This window comes from Selaginella moellendorffii, unplaced genomic scaffold (genome assembly GCF_000143415.4).
Source record: "Selaginella moellendorffii unplaced genomic scaffold, v1.0 SELMOscaffold_24, whole genome shotgun sequence".
Taxonomy (NCBI): Eukaryota; Viridiplantae; Streptophyta; class Lycopodiopsida; order Selaginellales; family Selaginellaceae; genus Selaginella; species Selaginella moellendorffii.
In genome coordinates this window covers 178,167-203,144 of record NW_003314285.1, presented here as the reverse complement: position 1 = coordinate 203,144, position 24,978 = coordinate 178,167, and the positions used below count along the sequence as shown (strand labels likewise).

General features: G+C 42.7%; 4 protein-coding genes and 1 long non-coding RNA gene across 6 annotated transcripts; 2 read left to right on the top strand and 3 right to left on the bottom strand.

Annotated features, from left to right (window-relative positions):
- Nucleotides 1–1,946: 1,946 nt before the first annotated feature.
- Nucleotides 1,947–4,686, bottom strand: LOC9658025 (myosin-I heavy chain). The gene is made up of 13 exons (XM_024679088.1): nucleotides 4,619–4,686; nucleotides 4,024–4,342; nucleotides 3,869–3,968; nucleotides 3,669–3,812; nucleotides 3,564–3,614; nucleotides 3,393–3,504; nucleotides 2,941–3,338; nucleotides 2,747–2,865; nucleotides 2,498–2,687; nucleotides 2,357–2,440; nucleotides 2,223–2,305; nucleotides 2,132–2,168; nucleotides 1,947–2,085 (listed from the first exon to the last, which is right to left on the bottom strand). Exons 2-13 carry the CDS (start codon nucleotides 4,326–4,328, stop codon nucleotides 2,032–2,034), a joined length of 1,677 nt encoding a protein of 558 aa, XP_024534856.1. The 5' UTR covers nucleotides 4,329–4,342; nucleotides 4,619–4,686; the 3' UTR covers nucleotides 1,947–2,031.
- Nucleotides 4,687–4,759: 73 nt separating this feature from the next.
- On the bottom strand, nucleotides 4,760–5,327 carry LOC112347824. The gene is made up of 3 exons (XR_002992867.1): nucleotides 5,003–5,327; nucleotides 4,849–4,889; nucleotides 4,760–4,778 (listed from the first exon to the last, which is right to left on the bottom strand). It is a non-coding gene; the product is annotated as an uncharacterized LOC112347824 (long non-coding RNA).
- A 1,531-nt stretch (nucleotides 5,328–6,858) lies between these two features.
- On the top strand, nucleotides 6,859–9,952 carry LOC9658023 (D-3-phosphoglycerate dehydrogenase 1, chloroplastic). Its single transcript, XM_002974315.2, has 6 exons — nucleotides 6,859–7,012; nucleotides 7,349–8,166; nucleotides 8,271–8,647; nucleotides 8,710–8,820; nucleotides 8,874–8,969; nucleotides 9,019–9,952. Exons 2-6 carry the CDS (start codon nucleotides 7,533–7,535, stop codon nucleotides 9,688–9,690), a joined length of 1,890 nt encoding a protein of 629 aa, XP_002974361.2. The 5' UTR covers nucleotides 6,859–7,012; nucleotides 7,349–7,532; the 3' UTR covers nucleotides 9,691–9,952.
- A 3,803-nt stretch (nucleotides 9,953–13,755) lies between these two features.
- LOC112347743 (pentatricopeptide repeat-containing protein At4g02750-like) lies at nucleotides 13,756–15,957 on the bottom strand. Its single transcript, XM_024679087.1, has 2 exons — nucleotides 14,389–15,957; nucleotides 13,756–14,118 (listed from the first exon to the last, which is right to left on the bottom strand). The coding sequence occupies exons 1-2, from the start codon at nucleotides 15,955–15,957 to the stop codon at nucleotides 13,756–13,758; spliced, it is 1,932 nt and encodes a 643-aa protein (XP_024534855.1).
- A 41-nt stretch (nucleotides 15,958–15,998) lies between these two features.
- Nucleotides 15,999–20,042, top strand: LOC9657368 (SAC3 family protein A). 2 transcript variants are annotated; one of them, XM_024679270.1, is made up of 15 exons: nucleotides 15,999–16,376; nucleotides 16,438–16,792; nucleotides 16,838–17,253; nucleotides 17,311–17,445; nucleotides 17,508–17,627; nucleotides 17,685–17,786; nucleotides 17,847–17,944; nucleotides 17,996–18,125; nucleotides 18,173–18,745; nucleotides 18,797–18,937; nucleotides 18,991–19,050; nucleotides 19,107–19,237; nucleotides 19,291–19,424; nucleotides 19,486–19,703; nucleotides 19,780–20,042. In XM_024679270.1, exons 1-15 carry the CDS (start codon nucleotides 16,194–16,196, stop codon nucleotides 19,882–19,884), a joined length of 2,901 nt encoding a protein of 966 aa, XP_024535038.1. In that variant the 5' UTR covers nucleotides 15,999–16,193; the 3' UTR covers nucleotides 19,885–20,042. The 2 variants fall into 2 exon arrangements, with proteins under 2 accessions (XP_024535038.1, XP_002974360.2); XM_002974314.2 differs by having other exon boundaries at nucleotides 16,438–17,253.
- Nucleotides 20,043–24,978: the final 4,936 nt, after the last annotated feature.

Sequence of the window (24,978 nt, the reverse complement as noted above, 5' to 3'; positions counted from 1 at the left end):
AGTAGGATATAGGTATTTAGAATATCCTAACATGCATAAGATGAAATCTTGTATTAATGTCATGAGGGAAGATAGTGGTGGTGAAACTGAAAGGGTTGATGAATTAGTTAATTTAGAATATGAGGAAGAAGAGGAGATGAGTTATTGTCTTCAAACTTTTCTCATAATTAATGCAAGCACTAATTCTTTAATGAATCTCATAAGCTTTATTTGCATATATTGAATCTAAATGATGATCGACATAAAAAGCCTACCCTTTTATAGTGCATACCACTAAGTTTTGGTATGATCGATAAAAAAGGATTGCATGTAAGTAATCTCTTACAATCATTTATGTTTGCTATTATGGAATGGTTTTCCATATTGTAGACCAAGTCTTCTAAAACTTGATTGTCACATATGCTTATAAAATTGAGTGGTTTCAAGGGCTTAAACTTTAAAACTCATTTTCAGAATTTGAAGAGGAATTTGGTTTTTTGCATGTAGCTACTTTAGTTGCTTTTGCTTCTCTCTTCCTCTTTTTGTTCTTCTTCTTTAATTTGTGAATTTTCTTTTGCAAATTATCAAACTCAATATTTTGAATTGTATACTACAATGTGGCATCATGCTCAAACTCTTCTTCTTTTGACTCAATCTGAGTTTTTTTTGTAATATCTCCAACAGAAGTTTCTTCCTCTTGATTCACTTGTTTAAAAAGTCTCAACATCATTAGCATAATTTCATTTTGTCATCTCATCAACTGCATACATGCTTTTATCAATAACCAAACATACATACAACATTTTTACTGAATGGTGCAATCCAACTAATCTTACAATATATCATTTCAAATTTACTAGAAAAGTTTCTACATATACAACTAAAGTAAAAAACTCTGACAAAAGTTAGATATGAATTACTAAGACAATTCCTTTGATCCTAAATATAGTGCACTTGAATTTGGAAGTAAACTCCACTATGAAATGATATGCACTTAAATGCTTTATAATTACCATCTCTTTATACCCAACATCTATATATAAAACAATATTAGATGATGTCTAACATAATTTTAACATACCAATATTTTAACCCTTTGGGCATGCTTTGGGCTTTCACTCTAGTCCCAAGAGTTAGTCTTTGGGACATGCTTAAAAATTTATTAAATATGGAATGACACTAAATTGTTAAGCTTATGAATCTATTTATACTTTATAATCAATGTGTTTGTAGATATATATGTTGCTGTTGAATTGGGATATAAGAACAACACTACAGTGTTCATAACACTTTTTATATTTTATAGATATGCATCATTAGCATATCTAAACACTTACTATAAATACCACATAAACTAAAATAAGATTAATATATAAGGCATGATAGTAAAGTGCCTAGTGGACATAGTAAATTATCACATAGCAATATTGAGAGACTAGGTTTAATATTGTGAAGGTTTTGTCACTAGTTAGTGTAATATATAACGGGATGAAAATTATTTATTAGGTTAAATATGCTTAACTAATAATATTTAAGAATTCCATCTATGCTCATCTAGTTTAACTAAATTTGAGATGTCCAATTAACTCTACTAGCATAAAAAGGGTTAATAAAGGAATTAAATTGTGCCAATTTCTTACTATCATGATAGTAAAGAGAGAGTGTTCGAAAGGATTTGTTGATAAATATCATTCAATACTCAAAATCACATTCATAACAATGATATTTTAGAAATTATGATTCACAATAATGATCCTTTAGAAATTACTTTATACAAAATGACCAGAAACAAGTTGCACTAGATCCACTGATCTTATGTTCCACCCATTAACAAAAAAAACTTTAATTACTTTCCATTCTTCTAAAAAGAAAGAATGATATGAGGTCGAAATGTGGAATAATTATACTATTATTAATATAATAGGATTTTAATAACTGTTAGATTGGTTTTAATCAAATCACTAGCTCCTATATATAAATTTAGGATAATCAAATATATACATTTCAGTATTCTATGCACTCACACATATAAAACAAAAATAAAATCAGAGATCAAAGTTCTGTGTGTTGCACAAAGTACTGCAAGATTTTTGCGATTTCTTTTCCCTGCAAAGGGCGTGTAAGTCATCAGCAGTTGATTTGAGGGACTTACATTTCTTGTTCCAAGACGAAACTCCATGTTGTAGCTCCTGCAAAATAAAAAGGAAAAAAAAAGATATTTAGATATCCCAGATTTCTCTTACATGTTTCCGGTAACTAAAGAAAAGGAAGAGTCCGAGTAACCCCAGCTGCAGAGCTCAATGTATCTCAAATGCAATAATTTTTCCTGAAACCAAGACAAAAGCCTTTAAAACTAAAAACAGAAGCGTAAGCATACCTTGAGTGGGATATCCACGAAGTGAACACCAGAAAGATTCAACACAAAGTACAGTTCCCTAGGGAACTGTGGACAAGCTTTAGGCTGCAAAACGAAGGAAGAAAGCAAAACGTTAACATTCCACAAGACGTTTGTGGTTACCACTACGTAGAACCAGGAAGATCCATAGAGAGGACATCGACTGCGCAAAAAAGCCAAATAGTCATTCCGGCAAACGTTGACATCCACTTCCCATGGCAAGGTCGCGACCTTCTTTAGAATGGCACTCCGCCATGCCTTTTCATAGCCTGTGACGTACTCCTTGGGACCATAGTTCTCCACAGTCTGTACACTGCGCGTTACAAAAAATTTAAACACTCAAAGAGAAAGACATGTTTCTTTGAATCTTACGTGAGATACTTGTCGAGATCAGTAGAAGAGCCATGCTCAGCGCGCAGTTGTAGTGCTGCTAGCATCACCGCATCAGCTTCTTCGATGACATATAGGCCGTGTACCACATCGTACGTTGCCTGTAAGGAGAAAGTCAGGCGAAAACAACAGCACAGGAAAGAACTTTGAGTTTGTTTACTGGACCATCATCGTACTTGAGCGTACTCGAATGCCCGAACTGAATCTGACGAAGCAGTGCCTTCAACAGGAAACCAGTTCCTCTTGAATAGGAGATGCACGTCAGCAAACAATCTCCTGAGCTCAGCATCCCTGATTTCCTCCTCCTCAGGATCCGTTTCTTTCGCTTCTCTGGCTGCTTTCTCCTGCATTTCCTTCTCCTTCAAATGTTCCATAGCTGAGATGCCATGTTTCAAGTCTCTGCCCAGCACCGAGTCCGGGTCCATGTTGTATAGGCACTGAGCACAGTGGTCCACGAGGAAGTGCCGTGTCCGTCTGAATGCTTGCACTTCTTCTTCCAGTTCTGGGAAGGGGCCTACGTTCCATTCCGTATACGACTCGGACAGAAGTCCATGTGTTCCAGCAAATCGTTCAACTGCAAAGCTTTCCATCACCGATTTGTCGAAGTAACAACTTTAAAAGCCTCTACCTCCATTTGTTACTATGAAGATACCATAAAAGCCAACATCTGGCAAACCAAGTCTTGCTGCAATTTCGGCAGTGACTTCTCCTCCAGTGGTCATTGAATCCATGGACACAACCTACAGCACTTTAAGTAACCAAATGAACCAGCTCTACTTATTAGTTCACCGAATATTACCTGAGCAAGTCCCCCCGGAATGGCAACGCTAATAGAAGTTACATGCATGTGCTGTAGAAATGGGAACGTTTGTCAACAAGGAAACGTGAAAGGAACCTTTGTCACCTCAGAAGCTAGAATCTCTTCTGAAGACGGAGCTACTTGCCGTGCTCCAACCCGGCAAATTTTTCGAAGCCGATTTAAGCAGTATAGTGCCATCGATCTAGCCTTCTCTTGATCGGGCATCCCTCCCACAATTCCATCCACAATCTGTTCCATTAAGGCTTGTACAGTTTCAACAAGAGTTTTCATAATACAACACGTACTTGTTTAAGATGCTCCTCCAGTACAGGTCTGAACTTCTCAGAGGGTGGAAACGTGCCAGCACAAACTGCCATTGCTTGCCAGCCCCTTGCATCACTTACTCTGAAAGCGATCACACGGATGCAGTTTAAGGAAAGACAACGACGGAGCACATTACCTGGCTGGGTTGAGAGTAGTCTGTTTGCAAATCTGGCAATAAATCTCATCGCGTACAGCCTTGTACTTGATGCCTATAAGCAAAATTTGCTGAAGATGATAAAGCCTCGTTCGCTGGATAAAGAACTTTGTCCGGAGCACCTTGTCAATCTTATTGAGAAGTTCAGACACTTTAGCTTTGGCCGGTTCCAGCTTTTGCCGAACTGGCTCTAGCTTTTGTGCGATCGATGCCTTCATCAAGCGAAGCGTATCCAGAAATTTTATCTCACTCGGCTGCACGTTCTCAGGAACAGCAGGATCCTCCATATAGTTCCGAAGATCTGTAGGAAACCAAGCACACAAATTAGAACCAAAGTCTGGTTGTAGAATGCCATGCACTGCAAACAGATGGATCAGAAAATCAAAGAAACGGGAATGAAAGATTACAGGCACCAGGTTGAAATTACGTGCAAACACAGTCGCAGCTTTAATGCTCTCAGGACTTGCAGCCAAGCTACTTAATAATGGAGCACGGAGGGTAACCTGGATAGAAAACAAAACAACGCTCTCACTATAATGAAACAGAAATAGAGAAGAAGAAGAAGAAGAAGAGTTACCCTTGAGTGCCGAATAAGCTCGTCAACGGAAATTCTTTTCCAAACCAGACGTCCAACTCCATAGATGTGCTCAGCAAATTCAGCCCGAGCGAAACGTTGGTAGGCAGAAATCGGTCCTCCAGGTGGTGCGATGACAGACGGCCTCTCGCCAACTGACCCTCTACAATGAAAAACTCAATAGTGATCAGCAAGCCGTGACAAACTTCTTTATATTTTTCTACTGTTCTTACTCGGAGGAAACCGCAGATGACGGTGGATAAGCCATCCCATCCTGCAAATCAAAGGAGTCTATCAGAAAGTTGTCACTAAATAACAAGAAGGTATCATCAGCAGGAAAAAAAAAACCAAGAACTTATCATCGAGTAAGGAGAAAGAAAAGCAAACCTGACCCTGGAACGATGGAATGGGATTTTGCAGCTGCCAAGGATGTTGGTCTTTTGGCTGAGAAAACGTCGTCTCGTCGCCTGGGAGAGCTCCCAATCTACCGAGCAGCGACCGGCGAGCGGACGATCGCCTGGCCTCAACACGCATATTGTTCCGGAATCTACTGAAAGCCAGCTCGTTCAAAGCTCTCTCCACGGGAGAGTGAGGAGGCGACTGAAGAGCACTGGTGGACGCTGGAGACGCTAGCCATGGACTAGCGGATTGATCATCTCCACCCCCGCCAGAGGTGCTAGCCTCGTGATCGTGAGTCCCTGCCAGTACTGGCTCCTGGATGACAATACCTGGAGCTGGATTTGGAAGAGGAGGGCTCGATTGAGCTTGCTCGGCCTCGGCCGCGACTGGAGCAGCGGCAGGAGAGGAAGAACTTGCTACATTGCTCTCGGCAGCGGCGGCATTGATGGGAGAAGCCAAAATATCGGGAGATCCAGCAGGATCCATCGCTACTGCTATCGATCGAGCTCCAAATCACCTGTCCCGAGGATCATCCGAGCCCTTGGCGCCCGGATGCCCTAAACGAAACCGTTGTTTGGGAGGGAAACCAAGCCCTAACGTCCAGTTTAAAAGAAGGGGAAAAGGCTCTGAGGTTTAGGGTTTATGGCGATGGAGGCCGAGGAGCAAGAAGGCGAGCGGCGCATCCCTGGTGAGTTCTTGCTGCTCAAAGGCCACGGATTTCTCCACGCCATGCTCGGTCCCGTCCTGCATTGCTCACAATCGCCGAGAAGTCCTCGCCTTGGCAGCAAATTCTTGAATCTGGGGTTCTTCCTGATCGATCGATTCTTGTGGCAGGCGCGAGGCAAACGCCTTGGAAGAGAAGCTCGCGCTGGACGGCGCGTGAGATTCTCATCCTCATCTCGGTCATGAAGAAGAAAACCTCCAGCGCCAGGGCTCTGGCGATGTGCCGGGAGAATGGCCTGCAACGCAGCTTGGAGGGGATTTTGCGCCAGTGGAGGAACATCTCGAAGAAATACAGGAGCATCCGAGACTGGGAAATCGCGAGCGGGGTCTCCTACTTCGACACGAGCCTATGCCAGCGGAAGGAGAATTCACTCCCACTGACCTTCAACCGACGATTCTACGACCAATTTGCGAACAAGATCGCTCGGCTTCCTCGGAACGAAGAAGGGTGTTCCAGGTGGAGAGAAGAAGACATGGGTGGTCAGCCAGTGCCACTAGCTGTGATCGAGCCGTATGAGTTCTACCACGAGAAGCCGCTGCTGCTGCTACCAAGGCTGGAGAAAGAAGACGCTGTCAAAGAAAAGGAAAAGGAAGCAGAACAAGTCGAGGACTGCAGTCTTCCGCAGCTCGTCTACGCTGGAAGCGAGGAGGCCATGGACGAGAATGTTGTGGCATTCGCGGATGGCTGCCTCCGGTTCGAGGACGACAACGTTGCCGACGGGTTTCTAAAGGCGCAGGTCGAGCAAGCGATCGAGCAGGCCCAAAGTGGAGAGTTTGCGAAGAAAGGAGAGAGACCCAGGCCGACACTCCAGGCTTGCCGATCGCGCCGAGAGTCACTAAAGCAGCCAAAGCACGAAGACGAACTTGAGCTCGTGGAGGAGAGAACCAAGGAAACACTCGAGGCTTCTCGATCGTACCAGTGGCACTCGGAGCGCTGGAGGAACCAGAGAATCCATCTGGACAAGCAGAGGCTGGAGCTCCTGATGAAAGCCGACGCTGCGTTCCTGGCGGCGATCAATCAGCTCGCGCTCGCCGTGCAGAGGCTCGCAGAGAAACTGTGCTGACAAAAGGTGGGCGCTGAAACTTTCATCATAAACTAACCTCTGTCGCGTTCCAGAGTGGGAGAGAGATATTTTGCAAAGTCTGGGACCCGTTTAAAACTCTTCTGCGTACGACTAGCGCTCGGAGGAGAGACGTGAGTGCGGTGCTTGCGACGAAGCTGTGGACGGATCTTTTCAACATTTTTATTCCGAGCGATCCAACAACAAGAAATGCGTAAGATCACTATCTCTTTTCTCTTGGTTTGTTTTCTTGTGCGACTAGATCTCTCTCTCTCTCTCTCTTTCTCTCTCTCTCTCTCTCGGTTTGTTCCTGCCTTTTCTTGTGCGACTAGATCTCGTGGTTTCTTCGCTAAAGTTTTTCTTTCGTAAGATTCACTCGACTCTATCTCTCTTCTCTTAGTTCGTTCTTGTCTTTCCATCTCCGCTGAAGGTATTCTTTCGTAAGATCGTCTCTTTTCTCTTGGTTTGTTCTTGGCTTTCCTTGCTCGACTAGATCTCTTAGTTTCTGCGCTAAAGTTTCTCTCTGTGGCCCCTTGTGTGGTTCTTCCAGGGAGCTTTTATTTGACTTGATTCGAGGCAGCTGCAATGCAACTACTAGTCCTCCACTAAACCGCGAAAGTTTTTCTATATATGTTATCGTACAGTGTTTATGGCTTTATAACTTTGAAACAGTCGAGAGAGCTGCTCGCGAGCCCTAAATCCCAGTGCGTGGGCGGGCGAGGGCGCTAGCGGCGATGGGAGCCCCAGCACAGATCTCCAGCGCGCGCGCTGCCCGCGGCATTGCAATCCTGGAATCGCCGAGGTCTCTGCTCGCCGGCGCCAGGGCGGCGAGGATCAGCAGCGGCGCCGTCGCGAGGAAGCTGGGATTGGTCGCGACTCGCCACATTCTTGGCGGATCTCTCCATCGCGGCGTCGCCGCCAAGCCTCCATGCGCCATCGCGGTGGAAGGTTCGGATATTTCGGTACGCTCCCAGGCGATCGAGGTGATGTCCAAGCCGACGGTGCTCGTGGCCGAGAAGCTCGGCGAGGCGGGCCTGGAGCTCCTCCGCAAGGTCGCCAATGTGGATTGCTCCTATAATCTCTCGCCCGAGGATCTGTGCGCCAAGATCTCGCTGTGCGACGCCGTAATTGTGAGGAGCGGCACCAAGATCACGCGGGAGGTGTTCGAGGCTTCCAATGGGCGGCTCAAGGTCGTGGGGCGAGCTGGGGTGGGCATCGACAATGTGGACTTGCAAGCCGCCACCGAGATGGGCTGTTTGGTCGTCAACGCTCCCACTGCCAACACCGTCGCCGCTGCCGAGCATGGGATCGCTCTCCTCGCTGCGCTCGCTAGGAACGTCGCCCAAGCCAACGCGTCGGTGAAATCAGGTACGTGAGAGAGATCTTCCCTCGATCTCGCTTTCCCTCTTTCTTATCTAAGTAAGATTTTCCGCCATTTTTTTGTTCTTACATCTTTCGTCCTGTGCTGCCAGGGAAATGGCAGAGAAATAAGTTCACTGGTGTTTCGCTCGTCGACAAGACCATCGCGGTGCTGGGCTTTGGGAAAGTTGGATCGGAAGTCGCGCGACGAGCTAAAGGTCTGGGAATGCACGTCGTTGCTCACGATCCGTATGCTCCGGCGGACAGAGCTCGGGCCATCGGAGTGGAGCTTGTTAGCTTTGACGAGGCTCTGGCGCGCGCCGACTTTATCTCGCTCCATATGCCGCTTACCCCCGCCACCAACAAGATCTTCAACGATGAGACGTTCGCGAAAGTGAAGAAGGGTGTTCGCATCGTCAACGTCGCTAGAGGTGGCGTTATTGACGAGAATTCTCTGGTTCGAGCGCTCAACAGCGGCATTGTAGCTCAGGTATTTGGCGTTTGATTGCTTGTCCACCAGTCTTTCCTTATGCGCTGCTATTTACTGTTCAGGCTGCTCTGGACGTGTTCACTAAAGAGCCTCCTGAGAAAGATGACAAGCTAGTCCAGCACGAGAATGTGATTGTCACGCCGCATCTAGGTGCAAGCACTGCCGAAGCACAAGTAAGCACTTCACTTTTCCTCTTTCAGCAAAATTATCTGTCCTTGATTACCAGGAAGGCGTGGCTCTAGAGATTGCCGAGGCTGTTGTGGGAGCTCTACAGGGAGAGCTAGCTGCCACTGCTGTGAATGCTCCAATGGTTCCATCAGAGGTAAACACTTTTATCTTTCCAGAATCCCCACTTACAATCGTGCTAACAGGTGCTAACCGAGCTCGCGCCATACATCACCCTTGCCGAGAGGCTTGGCAAGCTCGCCGTCCAGCTCGTCGCCGGTGGTGGTGGCGTGAAGGACATCACAATCAGCTACAACTCCGCTCGTGCTCCCGACGACTTGGACACTCGCTTGCTCCGTGCCATGATCGTCAAGGGCCTCGTGGAGCCCGTGTCCGACACTCACATCAACCTCGTAAATGCCGACTACGTCGCCAAGCAGCGCGGCCTCCGGATCAGTGAGGAGAGGCACCCGGCCGAAGGCACAGAGGCGGCGCCGCTGGAGAGCATCGAGGTGAGGATCGCAAACGTGGAGTCGAGGTTCTCCAGCGCCATGTCCGACTCCGGGGACGTGAGCCTGGCCGGGAGGATCAAGGACGGGGTGCCGCACCTCTCGCAGGTTGGGAGCTTCTCCATCGACGTGAGCTTGGAGGGATCGGTCATTCTCTGCCGGCAAGTGGATCAGCCGGGGATGATCGGGAAGGTTGGCGGGCTTCTGGGCGACGAGAACGTGAACATCAGCTTCATGAGCGTGGGGAGAACTTCGCCCCGCCAGAAGGCGGTGATGGCGATCGGCGTGGACGACGAGCCGAGCAAGGAGGTGCTGCAGAAGATTGGAAGCATTTCAGCGGTGGAGGAGCTGGTGTTTCTCAAGCTGTAGCAGCTGGTAGAAGGAAAGAAATAGGGAGAGATCGGATTTGATCGAGCTACGTTTTGGGAATAATGGAGGTATGTTTAGCTATGGCGGCGCCGCTCCTGGTGTGGTGATGAATCAGTGAAAATGGTGGGTTGTTTTGCTCCTCCCGTGATTCTAACTGGAGAAATCTAACTTGTGTTTTCATTGTTTTCTCTGATTGACAACAATGGTGATGCTCATGTTTGGAAGGAAACTCTTTAAAACTCTAAAGAACACTCCTTTGTTCTATTGATTTTGTTGATTTTTATAGTAGAATACTTGCTTTTGATTAACAAATTGAGTTGTCTATTGCTTTTGATAGTAGTTCTTCATTTGATCAGCACACCAGGTCATCTCTACACTTGAGCTCCTTTGCTGCTGCAGTTTCTTGTTTGATTCCTTCAAAGAAAACTCATTCTCTTCCTCCTCCACAGCCGCAACAGGAGCAGATTCTTGATCGATTGGCTGCTTGGCAAAACAGTCAAGAAGAGGATCCTCTTCTTCAAGACCCAACAAAAGATCGCTGGCATCACCATCATCCACGTTGAAATCCTTGAGACCCTAATCCCGAATCCATGCGACACCTGCTGGAGCTGTGCCTCCATGAGCAATTCCATACTCTCGAGACTTCACGTTTCGTCGTTGACCAAGATAGGGCTTTGATTCACCTGCGTTCTCGCCACCCGGCTTGCTTGGCTGCTTCTGCTTCTTGCCTCTCTTTCTCGCCCGTTCCATGTCGACATCTTTCTTAGCCCTCGTGGTACCAACCTGCGTTTGCAGATGACGCTGCGATTTACCGAAATGATAAAATAAGGGTTACAATTGTGATTAAATACTACTTTTGTTAACAGTAACGTCTAAAAAATTGACTTAAGCAAGGAGCCTGACGAGCCATTGACTCACATTTTGGGGGAAAAGAGGCCCATGTGATGACATCCTAAGCTAGGTTTCTGATAGTTTGCCACAAAATTAATGTGTAATTACCTGCATCATATGAGAAATCAATATATTTTAACTTTGTATGAACATTTTTGAATTTTAACATGCTAAAATCAACGTATTTCTTGCTTCAACTCCATGATCATTACAATCACCTTTTTCTCAATGATTTAAAAACAGTCTTAATTTTATTTAAAAACTTCTGAGCCCCATTTATTTGTTGATCTATGAAGGATCATAGAATTCAATAGAACTTTTACATGAAGTATGGTGGCTGCGGCTCGAGTGGTATTTAATAAAGCTGAAAAAGAAGTTCCTCGCTAGTCCACAATAAAGATGCACTAATCAAGTATAGAGTTTATATAATAGTTTTATTATTGGATTCTTACAACAACCAACTTAGCTTTGCTTTCCATGATTGGTATTACTAGCCTTATCATGATAAACCCTATCATCTGAGTGTTGAGGTTGGAGATCTTTTAACACGTCTCAAGCATTGGTCTTGGATTTGAACTTGGTATGCATTTATTTTCCTTTCCAATTATAGCATTTGTGTTTCTGTGCTTCTCATAGGTTTTCATCTACAGGGATTTTAATCCAGCTTCCACTTCCAGTTTCTTCATTTTTGTTTCAATGCTTACATTGCCCATCCAACAACTCACTACCACTTAACAGCCTAACACCCACCTACCATTACCTCATTACCTAAGCTTTTGAAGAGGCAGAAATGATAAAATTTATAATCACTTTGTTTCTTCAATAAAAAAAATCTGTAGTTATATAAATATGATGTTGTTGCTACATATGATTTTATAACAACAAATTCCATTTAGTACAAGCTTTTTCACACACTATATTATTCAATAATTTTATTTTAAATAAAAAATATTCTCTCTATATAATCCTATAAATATAAAAGATATATATCTAAATAAAGATGGTATAATGGAAAATTTTAAAACTATTTTTTTTCTATTTTAATTTTATGGTAGTCCAATTATGCCTATCATTGTTATTGCTTGATAACTCTTTAAAAGGCATATCTCACACTCACCGTCAAGTTTAATTCCCACCAAATAACAAGGTATATAAATTAAAATAACAATAATTTGTAATATTTAAATTATAATTTACTACATTATATGTCTTCAAGACATACAGCTTAATTCTCCATTTCCATAAGTTATATTGATATTTTTAATACAATGAAAATTTAAATAGTAGTATTCCCATTTAGTGATCACATCAGAATCAGAATAAATTAGATAATATAGATTTCATAGAATTAAATCCTAAACATTTCAGCATATTCATTATAACTCATCTAAAATAGTTAGTTTGTTTATTGGATTTCAGTTATTATTTTGTCCATATTCCTGTTACTGGACGTATATAGCTAAAGGGTATGTAGTGTTTGAGGGTTATGATGGCAAGTTGAAAAAGTGATTATTAGTTGCTATGATTAATGATTCCTTATAAACTTTGTCAAAAACTTTTGATACTTTGCTTAGCTTGTTAATGATTTAGTAATGATAAATCTGTTTTACTTGATGGTGGCATAATAATATTGTCTTATAGTGATCTTAGATGTGATTATTCACTTATTGATAATATATTATTATAGTTAAGTTCTTGAAATGAGCTTGGCTCATCCATGAACCTTATAGGTTAATACAAACAAGTACATATCTGTATAATTCTATGAATTTTGGCACTTATAGAATTGTAGAATTGGATAGAAGTGCTCAATCTCCACCTCAAGACAAGACATCACTAATGTTTGCTCATGTATAAAGGGTGTTTACATAATATATCCATTCTACTAACTAGTTATGTCAACTCATGTTTGTTTTGCTTATGGTATGAGCTCTAACTTTATTTTCCAACAGTAAACCGGCAAGAACTATGAAATTTCAGCATAAGGTAGAAAAAGATGCCATATTTACAATACATGAAAGTTCTTATATACACTTCAAGAGAATCGCTCACAGCACTTACACTTTTGATGAAGAACTGAAGACTAGTATTTTTACACAACATCAACAAATTATATGCATATATTTTTCTAGTTCTTACGAGAACTAATATTTGTTTAACTCATTAATTATTTTTAACTATCTCTATAAGCATAATAACCTCACAAACTCACTTCTTCTCTATAGTTTTATACACCTCATGTCCACTTAGACATTATAATTTAGACTTCTAACCATTCAGTTGTTATGTGTTGTTTCAGTATGCCTCCTTCTAAAGATAATTTAGAAATAGAAGGATTTAGAAATTACATACTCTAAACAAAACAATTGAAGAGTTTGTCTGTGGGTTTTCCTCTAGTAACTCATTGTTATGGTGTTCCACTCTTAAACTCATTGAATCATCATCGAATCTGATTATACTTCCTGCTTCTGAATATGCAAGACATATATTCCATGTGTCATCTACAGCCTCTGCAAAGTCACTGGATGTTAATGGGTGGTAGCGCCCAACCCTGAAAAAACAACCTAATGTTCCAACTCGTGTAGTATATAATCCTGGTAGAAATAAATTGGAAACAAAATTATACCACACTATGGCTGTACATATACAGTAATCATTGGGATCTGTTCGTATATGAAACCTTCTAATGCATGTCTGATAAGTTCCAACAGAATAAGAATGAGTTTTTCTATAACAAGCAAGAAATATTGCTATAATAGAAATAAGGGATTTCCTTTCCATAGCTATATAAATTAGTAATCAGAATGTTTTTTTAAGGGATTATAACGATTTGAATGGGACAAGTAATGTTGACTCGTGAAACATAAATTTAAATAAGTATTGTCGTAATGAGGGAATATTAGTCGGCAGTATCAGACAAAATAAGTTGATTATACTTGTTTTGTTCTATTAAATTTGTCTGATTATACTTGTTTTGTTCTATTAAATAAGAAATGTAAGGACTCCTATGCTCGCTCCTCCAAACAGCATCACTTGCCCATGGTGCTCTATAAGATTCTTAATTTCCTACAATAGCTCCAATGTACTCTTAACTTCCAACTTCTACCGGCTTTTGTTCGTTGTCCATGATTAGGATGAGCAAACCAGCTGCGACAAGCTTCATCGACTCATCGATCATTGCATTGAAAGCAAAACATATGGAGCTGCGCCTTGAGGTCCCAGCTCCATAACCTGATCCTTTACTTGCATTGCTCGGCCATGATCTCTCTGGATCTTGCAAGCACCCAACAATGTCACCCATGCCACAATATCTGCTTCAAATGGCATGCTCTCTAGCAGCTCCCCGGCCTCTTGCAATCTACCAGATCGTCCCAGCAGATCAATGATAGAGCTGTAGTGGTCAATTGTAGGATCCAACCCGAAATCTGTGACGGAATAAAAGTAGAGTAGGCCCGCGTCAGGATTTCCTGAGTGGTTGCATGCTGAGAGAATGGCTAGCAAGGTTATATTGTCAGGCTTAATACCTTCCAGTTGCATCTGCCAAAACAGTTCCATGGCGCTAATACTGTATCCAGCAGAGTTGGCATATGCTGTGATCATTGTGTTCCAAGATGAGGAATCTCTGAATTCTAGTTTATCAAAGATTATTTTAGCTTCTTTGAAGCTACCGCAGTTTATATACATGTTGATTAGCGAATTCGCCACCTTTGTATTGCAACCCATGCATTTGTGGTTTGAAAAGTGAGAATGGGCAAGTTGACTTTGCTTTAAAACACCAATTTGGGAACATGCATCAAAGACTACTACCAGTGTAGACTCGTCCACCTCAATTCCTTCAATGTCCATTTCTTTGTAGAGATCCAGTGCCTCTTTTCCTAAACGGTTGTGAGTATAAGCCGAGATCATGGCATTCCAGGAAACTGAGTTCCTGCAAGGCGTCTGATGAAAGCACGACTTTGCTCCATCCAAATCTCCAACATTGGCATTTGCCGTAATCATTGTCGTCCACGATATCACGTCTGGTTTGTAAGTAAAACCTGCAAAAAGATCCCTTGCTTGATGCAACCCTTGGTTTTGAGCATACACTCCAAGCATTGCGTTCCACGACTCGAGATTCTTTCTTGGTATAACATCGAACATTTCCTTTGCTTTAGAGACTTGTCCCAGCCGACCATAACCAAATACCATAGCATTCCAAGATACAGTGGTGGGAATGGGCATTTTATCAAAAAGCTTTTTAGCGTAGTCCATCTCTCCCGCATTCACAAATGCCGATAGCATCGCATTCCATGCAACGGTGTCCTTGACAGGCATGCTCAGAAACAAAGAGTGAGCTTTACGAATATCCCCAGAGCGAGCATATGCCGTAAGAATCACCGTCCAAGAGGTGGCATCTTTGTTTGGCATGGAATCAAACAGTGCCTTGGCCTCGTCGAGATTGCCAAGGTTGACACACGCAGTGACCATGGAAGTCCATGCCACGATATCTCGTTGTGGCATCTCGTCAAAACATATTCTAGCTTCGTAAAGATTTTTGCTGCAAATATAAGCATTTAGCATTGTATTCCATGTGATCTCGTCCTTTTCAGCCATCTCTTTAAAGAGATTAATGGCCTTGTACAAATGCCCGTTATTGGCATATGCTAAGAGCATTGCGTTTGAACATACTAAATCTTGTTTGAGATGATTTTTATAAATGTTTTCCGCTTCGACTATGTTTGCTTCATGGCCATATGCTTTGATAAGAACAGCGCTTGCAATGGCTGTTGGATGTGGCACTCGATCATAGAAACTTCTTGCTTGCACAATATCCCTGTTCTGGGCAAATGCGGTTACTATGCTATTCCAAGAGATTTTGTCCGGTCGGGGAATACTCTCGAAAACTCTTCTAGCTAGAGACAACTGCCCCGCGTGAGCATACGCTGCCAGCAAGGAATTCCACGTCACCACGTCCCGACACGTCATCTGGTCAAAGATCTCCCTGGCGTGACGTGGATCCGCGGCACGGGCGTACGAACCAATCATCGCGTTCCACGTCAAAAGCCCCTTGTGTGGCGCTGGCATCTCATCGAAGATCTTCCTGGCCTGGGACACATACCCCGTCCGGGCATACGCGACGAGCATCGCGTTCCACGAGTGGGAATTGGGCGCTTCCATCGCGTCGAAGATCTGGCGCGCGAGATCGATGCTGCCGCATCTGGCGTACATTGCGATGAGGAGATTGGCGAGGTAATTGTCGCGGCGGTGGGAATCGCTGGAGAGAATGACGTTGTGGAGAAGCTTGCCCTGGGCGAGATCCCTGTTCTTGGCGCACGCCTTGAGGCGCGCCGCCAAATCGGCGGCGCTGGGAGGCGATTGTCCAAGGGGAATCGCCATAGAGTCTTTCTTATTTTAAAATGCGGGGAATAGAGGATTAGGGTTAGAGCGGGCTGCGAGCACAACGCGAGAGAGGCGCTACCACCGCGGCCACGGCGATTCATCGGCGACTGGCTCGAGCAATCGATCGCTCTTGCAGGAATCTCTATCCTAGTGCGCAGGGGTTTCGCGGAATTAGGGTTTAGGACTTCTGGATTGCTCTCCTCTCTCCGAGAATGTGAGAAGGAAGAACTTCGATGGGCAATGAGTGGGATCCTCAGCAAAGCGTAGTGAGCGATGGCGCTGCGGTAGCGGCAGGGGCAGCGTCTTGGGGCTGGAATCACCAGGATGCGTCGATAGTCTCCTCCTCCACGCCATCGACGGATGCAAACTATCAGCAGCAGTGGTACGCCTACTACGCAGCTCAAGCGGCCCAACAGGTAAGCCATCTTTTTCTTTTGGGGACTTCGGTAGTGAAAGTAGTTTTCCATTGTGTCTCAGGCTAGCGTGGCTGATAACTCCGCTACCACTGCGACGACCACAGTGATCACTTCTCCAAATCCGCCACCTCTTCCATCCGCTCCGCCGCCTCCAGCCCCGCCTCCGCCGCTCCCGAGCTCCGCAGCATGGAATGCTGTGCCTCCTCCTCCGCCGCCACCTCCGACAACTTATGGAACTTATCAACAAACACAAGCTCAACCAGCAGAGACTCAAGAGCCTGGATCATCCTACATCCAAGACGCCAAGACTCCAGCAGCAGCCACAGCTCCAAGCACTTACACGTATCCAAGTAGTGAGCAGTATGGCTATGCGAGCTCCAATTATCAGAGTTATGGCTATGGCTACGCGCAGCAAGGTAACGAATCTTACTCTCAAAACGTGGGACCTTACGCAAGCTCAGGTGCTACATATCAGCCCACGTCCTACCCGAGCACAAGCACTTATTATGGTAATGGTGTGTATCAGCAAACTGGAAGCTATCAGGCTGCTGCTTACAATGGCTGGAGCGACGCCAGCAACAACGTGGCCGCCACCAGTGCCGGCAGCAGCTACTATCCAAGCTATCCAGGATACTCGGCTCCAAGCGCAGCTGGGACATACCAGACACAGTATCAAAAGCCAGGGGACTACTATGCGAGCATGCAACAGGCTACTGAGACTAGTGGTCCTCCAGGGACCGAGGCAGCTGCTCCAGCTAGCGCGACTCATCAAGCCCCTCCTCCTTCGTCGTACGCCAGTGTGGTTGCCCAGGGATACTCTCAAACGACGCAGCCGCCGCCTCCTGGTACTCAGCCTCCACCGGCATGGCCATCTCAGGTGCGTGTATAGTTTTTGTTCGCAGTTTTGTAATTGTGTTTCTTTGTTTTGCTGCAGGGAAACTCGGCGACAAACGGACATCCTCAGTATGTTCCTCCGACTGCTAGCCAGCCCAACACATACCAACAGCCAGTGCGGCCGTTGCAGCAGCCATACTCTCAGCAGACAAATCTGTTCAAGTCCCCGGTGAAGGTCTGTATACTGATTTGGTCACGGGTTGATGATGGTTATTTACCATTGGCTGGCTGCCTCAGATACAAATGAATCCAAGAATGCCGCAAACACTACCGCAAACACCAGCATACGTCAGTGTTGCCGGTAAAGTCTCTTCTGGAAAATCCCTCACAACTGATGTGTCGAATGCGGCACTTAAGGTAGTTATTCATGGCTTTTTATTTTGCTCTGAGCCGCTTCCTTTGTTCTTGCTCTAGCCTGGGATGTTTCCTCCTTCCTTGCGTGCATACGTTGAAAGAGCTTTGGCGCGGTGCAAGAACGAGGCTCAGAAAGGGGTATGCCAGCAGATGATGAAGGAGGTAAGTCTATCACTTTGAAGTCTTTCTGCATGCATGATATGAAATCTCTGTTACTTGCAGATAATTACGAAAGCATCATCTGATGGTACGCTATTTACAAAGAACTGGGACACGGAACCACTGTTTCCTCTACCGGGTGTAACAGGGGACGGAAAGGGGTATATTGATTGAAGTATGTTGTTTTTCTTTTCTAACTTGTCTGGGTACAGGGACCAACCCTTCACGGTCAAAAAGACCAGGAGCAGATGGGAACCCGCGACGCCGAATAATGATGCCAACCTCAGCAATATTCAGAAGGATATGGGAAAGGCCCTTCTTCTAAACCAACAAACTAGTTCCGTAAGTGTTAAAAGAAGCTACTCGAAATTTCTTACGGAGTCTTACAGGTTGGATCCATGAGCTGGGTAAAACGGGATAGTCCGTGGGCCAACAAGCCAAAGGGTTTCCAGCCACTGCAACATCCTCAAATTCCGCAACAGCCACAGCCACAGCCACAGCAAATACAGGGACAGATACCGCAAGTCCAGGTGCAAGGCCAACAGGTGGAGCAGAAAAACTTGCTGGATAAAACGAAGCCTAATGGAAAGAGGCCGCGGAAGTCGATATTGAACGAAGATTCAGATGCGTCAGGCGAGGACAAAGAGGTCCCTGAGCTGGTCGGAGTTACTTTAGGAACCATAACAACTCAAAATCCTGAGGAGAATAAGAGGCGTCAGACAAGGTCTAAACGGTTTGAAAACTGCAAGGGTGGCGCCACGGTTGTGAAAAGTTTTGTGAAAGGTCGGGGTGGCAGTGCGAGTAACAGAAGAGCTTCTGCATTGAAGATTGCTCTAAGCTGTGGAGATGGGAATGGACAGGCTGTGGAGGACATCGACTGGGACTCATTGACGATTAAAGGGACGTGTCAGGAAATTGAGAAACGCTACTTACGATTGACCTCTGCTCCTGACCCAGCAACTGTAAGCTCAGGTCTTTTGTAAGTTCTCGTGCTGACGAGCTTTTTTGTTTAGGTGAGACCGGAAGAGGTACTTACGAAGGCTTTGAAAATGGTGGAGTCGACATCCAAAAACTATTTCTACAAGTGCGAGCAGCTAAAGTCAATTCGACAAGATCTTACGGTACAGAGAATACGGAATGAACTCACTGTCCAGGTTGATTGAATTTTTTATTTCTTTCTTTTTGCAACTGCTAATATATAATACAGGTGTACGAAGTTCATGCTCGAGCAGCATTAGAAGCAGGTGACCTGGCAGAATACAATCAGGTATACATTCTGCTTTGTAGTTTGTCTGGCCATTGATCCTTTCTTGCTGGTTTCAGTGCCAAACACAGCTAAAGACTCTTTACTCCGAGGGGATTTCCGGTTGCTGTAACGAATTCACCGCGTACAGCTTGTTGTATATTATTTTCCAGAATGGAAGTAACCGAGATCTTTTGTCATCAATAGCAAGGTATGTCCTATAAGTAGTTTAGAAACTCCAGTGACCTTTTTCCCACGTAACAGGCTGACACCAGAGGCCCGAGAAGACGAGGCAGTTAAGCACTCTTTAGCCGTGCGTGGTGCCGTGGCCCTGGGAAACTACATCATGTTCTTCCGGCTATACAAAACGGCTCCAAATCTCAACTTCTATTTGATGGGTAAAGACCTCTTCTCTTCGAAGTTTAGAAAAGCGGTGCTCACGCGAAAGTAATATGGCAGATCTTTACGTGGAGAGGATGCGTTTTGAAGCCCTGAGGTGTATGTCTCGGTCGTACAGGCCGACGTTACCTCTGGAAGTGATAGCTCGGACGCTGGGATTCACAAATGGAGCACAGGCTGACAAGGATGTGCTCGACGAGTGCGAAGAATGGGTGAAAGCTCATGGCGGGCAAGTTGTCGTGGACAGCGCTAGTTCTGAGCGGCAATTCGATGCAAAGGTACTGTCGATGAGAGATTTTGTAGAGATTCACTTTCTGATTTATTGCAATGTTTGTTTTTCCCTCTATTTCACAGGCAAGCGCTGCCACCTTGTTCATGCCGGAACCAGAAGACGCGGTTGCTCACGGCGATGCTAACCTCGCCGTCAACGACTTTTTGACTCGTTCGGCCCAAGCTTGAACGCTTTGGGAGGTAAAAGTTAGCAAAAAGGAGGAGAGCGATTCTTTGCCATTTCCACGAGGAAGTGTAATAAGATGGAGGGGGGCTGCTGCAAACTTAGAGAGGAAATTTTGTTGTATTGAAATACAATTGTACATTACCCAAGCTAGATTGGACCACCAGATCATCGACGCCGTACTCATCGCCAGGATTCTCGAGGGCTCGGTTGGTGTGGATCGTGATCGACGGTCGTGTTTTTGTTGAGTCAGTAGGAGAGACAAAGTTTGCATCTACCTTTTAATATCTCTTGTGATTGTTTGTGTTGAGGAAGTTCATCTGGTTTATAAATTTTAGCTAGTATAATTTTTCCAAAAACTACAAACAAGAATATACGCTTATTATTGTCTATCATTAGAAATTATTAATGTGTTTTTGTTTTATTCTGTTTGGATCTTATAAACCCAAAGCATTCCATAAAAATTATTAGTGAGAATATGAAATTCTGGAAATCTCTTGTATTTATATATCTTATATTTATTTGTTGTAGAGTAGCCCACTCTTACTCCTCTGAATCCTTTCAAACATGCATTAGAACTTTTAGAAGAGCAACAAATCCTGAGGAATATTGTAGATGCGTAACTATGGTATGGAATAATTTTGTACAGAGTTCATATGCATCTGGATTTTATACTGCAAGAGTTGGAACTTTGGGTTGCTTCCTTCAAATTGGATGGAACCACCAATCAACATTTAATGACTTTACAGAAGCTGTTACAGATATATGGAATATATGTCTTAGTTATTATGACCCAGGAAGCATACTCACTTTACGTGATGGGTCTCTGTCTTTACGAGTGGAGCATGCAAGGGATGAACTTCTAGATACAAAATCAAATATAAAATCATCCAAATCATTATTTTCTACTTGTAATTTATGAAATATATTTATCAAATTTATATTCTCAAATTATATAAAAAACAAAAGTAAGAACTAGAAGTATTGATAAAATAATTTAACAGGAAAAATAATTCACTTTTATTTACTTATTATTATTATAAGTTTTTATAATTTCATTATTTTAACTTAAAAACTGTTTACAAATCTTGTACTATATATTATAATATATGATTGATATATTTTGAAGAGTGTTATTAATATCTTCAATAATAATTTATTATGATTTCTCTAAATTCATGGAATGAGATTTAAAAGAACTCTCATTATCAACTATAAAATTATAAAAAAAATTAATTTTTTTTATTTTAAAAATTAAGTAATTTAATTTTCTATTCAAAACATAATAAAAAATTAAAATCAAAACAGCATAAAACTAATTATGTGTAAAAATGATAAAATAAAGAAACTCTATAGTAATATATAAATAAAATGTGGGAAGAGCTAAAGTGGGAAAAAACATTTTGACAAGTAATAATACATAAAATTAAATAGATAAAGTTAATATTGAATATTATTTATCCTGAAAAATTATATTTAATATTTATTGATAAATATTAAACTAGTTAAAAACATACTGAATATATATAATTTGTTTTCATTCAACAAGTATAATTTACAAGATGTGAAACATTTATACTGTGAAATATAATAAAATGCCAATTTAGTTTTATTTAAACTCCTTATCTTCTTTTAATTTCTATAAAATAATTCTTAAATTAGAAATAATAGAAAATAATGATATTAATAAATTTTTATGTAGTTTTATCTTAAAAAGCTTACTCATAAAGAACTAAGTGTTAGAAAGTTCATCCTAGAGTTGATATGGTGCTGGAGAAACTCAACTCCATATTTGCAATCCACACCTTGATACTCTCTAGTGATGCCATTTTAATGCCTTGATAGATGCCTCTCCTTACTAATCTAGAGGCCATTTTGCTTGGCAATATAGTTGACAGTCCCAAAGATTAGTGAGACTTAATAGTTGGGCCTTTGGTGTAAGTGATTAATTTTTTTATTCTACTTTAATCACTTAACCACACTTTTAGCCACTTGAAAGAGTCTCATTCACGACCTTTATAAGTTCTATTCTCAACTGAGGGACTTATTATCTCCATGGGTGGCCTCAACACCACTTTATCTTTTATACTTGGTCCAAGTGCTTCACGTGTTTAATTTTACTATAGATATCCAAAGTACCATTGACATATTAACTTGTTACCTTAAGGTTATGTCTATTTACCTTTGTTCATTAATAATCTAAAACCACATGTACCACAAACCTGTCAACCAAAGACTAGGCCATTCATTCATGAATGGTCATCTCATAACCACACCTTAGCATCTTTAGGATGCCCAAAGATATAAGAGAACACCCTTCCCTAATATCCCTCTTCAGTTTCTATTAAATCCCATTCTATCTATGGTAGTGCTCACCAACACTACTATTGAGGTAAGGCCTAAAAGCCCAACCAAGTCCTATTGACCTTTAGAACTTCTTCACCATGTGACCATGTCTTTGGTCATTACGCAAGAGGATTGCTCTTTTTTTTTTCCACACTTCGGGACTTTGGGATGACATTTCAAAACACTATAGCCCTATACAAGCCTTTTGGGTACTCTTTCTGCTTAGGTGTTATAGCCATGTGGCTAGAGTGAGGTTTTGATGAGCCATGCCAGGTATCTAAGTAGGTAGTGCCACCCACACTTGGATTGGAAACATTGACCATTTGAACTTCCAAGGGAGATAAAGCTAGCTTTTGAACACTTCACAAAGTTACTTTATCATCTTCCCAGTTCTGTGGAAAAAGAGAGGAAGAGAGAGTTCTATTTGTCCATCTATGTTCACTTTAGCCTTAGACTCTTCAGTGGTTATATCATCACCCTATCATGTAGGTATAACCTTTTTGGGTTATATTGACATTTCCTAGCCAAACTAATTCCTCTAGAGTCCAACCCCCACACTCTCTCTACTTTACTTTTGGAATCTTTACAACCCCCCACCACCCTAGGGGACAATCACTTTGCACTTTCACCCCATAACTTGTATTAGTATTCGGTTTTGGTCTTGAACTCTGACTTGGACTTGGTCTCAATTTTGGTCTTGGTTTTAGTCTTCAGGATCTTGGGCTTAGTCTCGACTTTTATGTTAGACTTGACCTCAAGCTCCATTTTGAATTCTTTCTTGAACTCCATTTCAGACTCCATCTCAGGCTCAATCCTGGCATTTCCATGTGTCACATACTTGCCACATGTTGGTCCCTCTTGTGTCCCTTTCTAGAGACTCGCTCACCGATCATTTTGTTATCATTCCTCAAGCCCTTCTTTAGGAGTTTTACTCCTGTTCTTGACTTTATAAGTTAAAGCTTTTGGTCTAAACGTGTTATGCTTATTGGACTTTTGCTTCGATTATTGCCACATAGCCTACTTTTGGCTCCACTTTGGGGCTTAAGGATTTGTATTTTACAACTCTATCACTTATAGACAAAGTTCAATATCTTCATCGAACGATAAACGATTTTATAAAGTAACCCAATTATAGATTACCATTTTCATCTTTTGTACCAAGCCACTATTTATCAATAGTTCAACACTGGAGGTTCACCATGCCTTACCCACCCTCTAAGGAGCATAGTCTCTCTAGCTTAAAGACCCATTAGACCACTTGTGGGCTCATTTTAGAGTAGTCTTAGCCTTTATCAATATAACTATCATGCTTTAAAACTTTAATATTGACTTATCAAGTTAATTTCTTAGGTATTTTTGACACATTGTATTGCATATGTTATGCAAACTCCATTTCACCATCTTAAGAAGTTCTATATTTGAGGGCACCATTATCCCCTCGTTTACTTTGTGGCATTTTAGTCATTATGTTCCACTTATTCATAATTTATGTTAGAACTATCTATGGCTCTATCATTTGGCTACCTTGTCACTCCATTTTTTGGAGTTTTCACCTTTTACCAAATTAGAACATTTAAGAAATCCCATCCTTGGAAATATATATATATTTTTATAATCTGTTAGAATCCATCACATTGTGGTTTCTTGCCTAACTTATCATTTGGATTTCTTCTAACAATTTCTAAAGCCCATTTTTGGCTATTACTCCTTTTCTTTTATCCTTTGATTATTGCACTAAATAATACAAGATCACTACCTTTATTCTTGGGGGTATCCTTCTGGTTTATAAGGAAAGGCTTTATTTGCCAAGTCTAGGGAGTATTCACCCCTAACATGTTTCTTTTACATTTTTTGCTATGGGCTTTTGTTAGTGACTAAATTTTCCATTCTACTTCAATCACTTAACTACATCTTTGACTATTTGAAAGAGCTTCACTCCTAACCTTTATAAGTCTTATTTAGGACTTGGGGACATGCTAGCCCTATGCATGGCATCTATGCCACTTAGCCTTTGCATTTGGTCCAAGTGCTCCATGTGTCTGATCCTATGACTAACACCTAAAGGTACTACAGACATATCAGCCTGTTACGCTAAGGCTGTTCTCATTCACCCTTGTCATATTGGTAATCCAAGACAACCTACATCACAATCCCGTTTCTCAAAAACTGGACCATCCATTTATGAGTGGTCATCCCTTGACCAAGCACCCTTAAGATGTCTGGAGACATAAGGAACACCTTTTCCCAATATCCCTTCTTTTGTTCCAACCAAGTCCCTCTTCATCCACGGCCATGCTCACCAATACTGCACTGGGTCATGGTATTGGAACAATTGGCTCCTTAATCTTCGGCATGGTGCTTGCTGGCCAGGAGGCTAGTGATGAAGAGGATGAGCTTCCTGATTGCAATTCTTTTTGCAATGCTTAAAGCTTTTGTTAGATGCACTAAATGCTTGAGGTGTTGCATCAAGGCACTAGGCTGTGCAGAGGTGCTCAATAGCAAGGCTGAAAGGCCTAACCATTAAGTCCCACTGTCCTCTGGGACTTCCTCACTATTGTAAGAAACCAACTCGCCGAGGTGTCGTAGGCTAAAGGAACCCCAAAAGCATGACCAAAATGACAAAGAGTTCATCGGATGGGACCAAGTCGAAGATCGAGTCCAAGACCGACTCTAGGACTGAGTTCGAGATAGAGTCCGGAATCGAGTCCGAGACCGACTCGGGGACCGAGTTCGAGTCCGAGTTCAAGACCGAG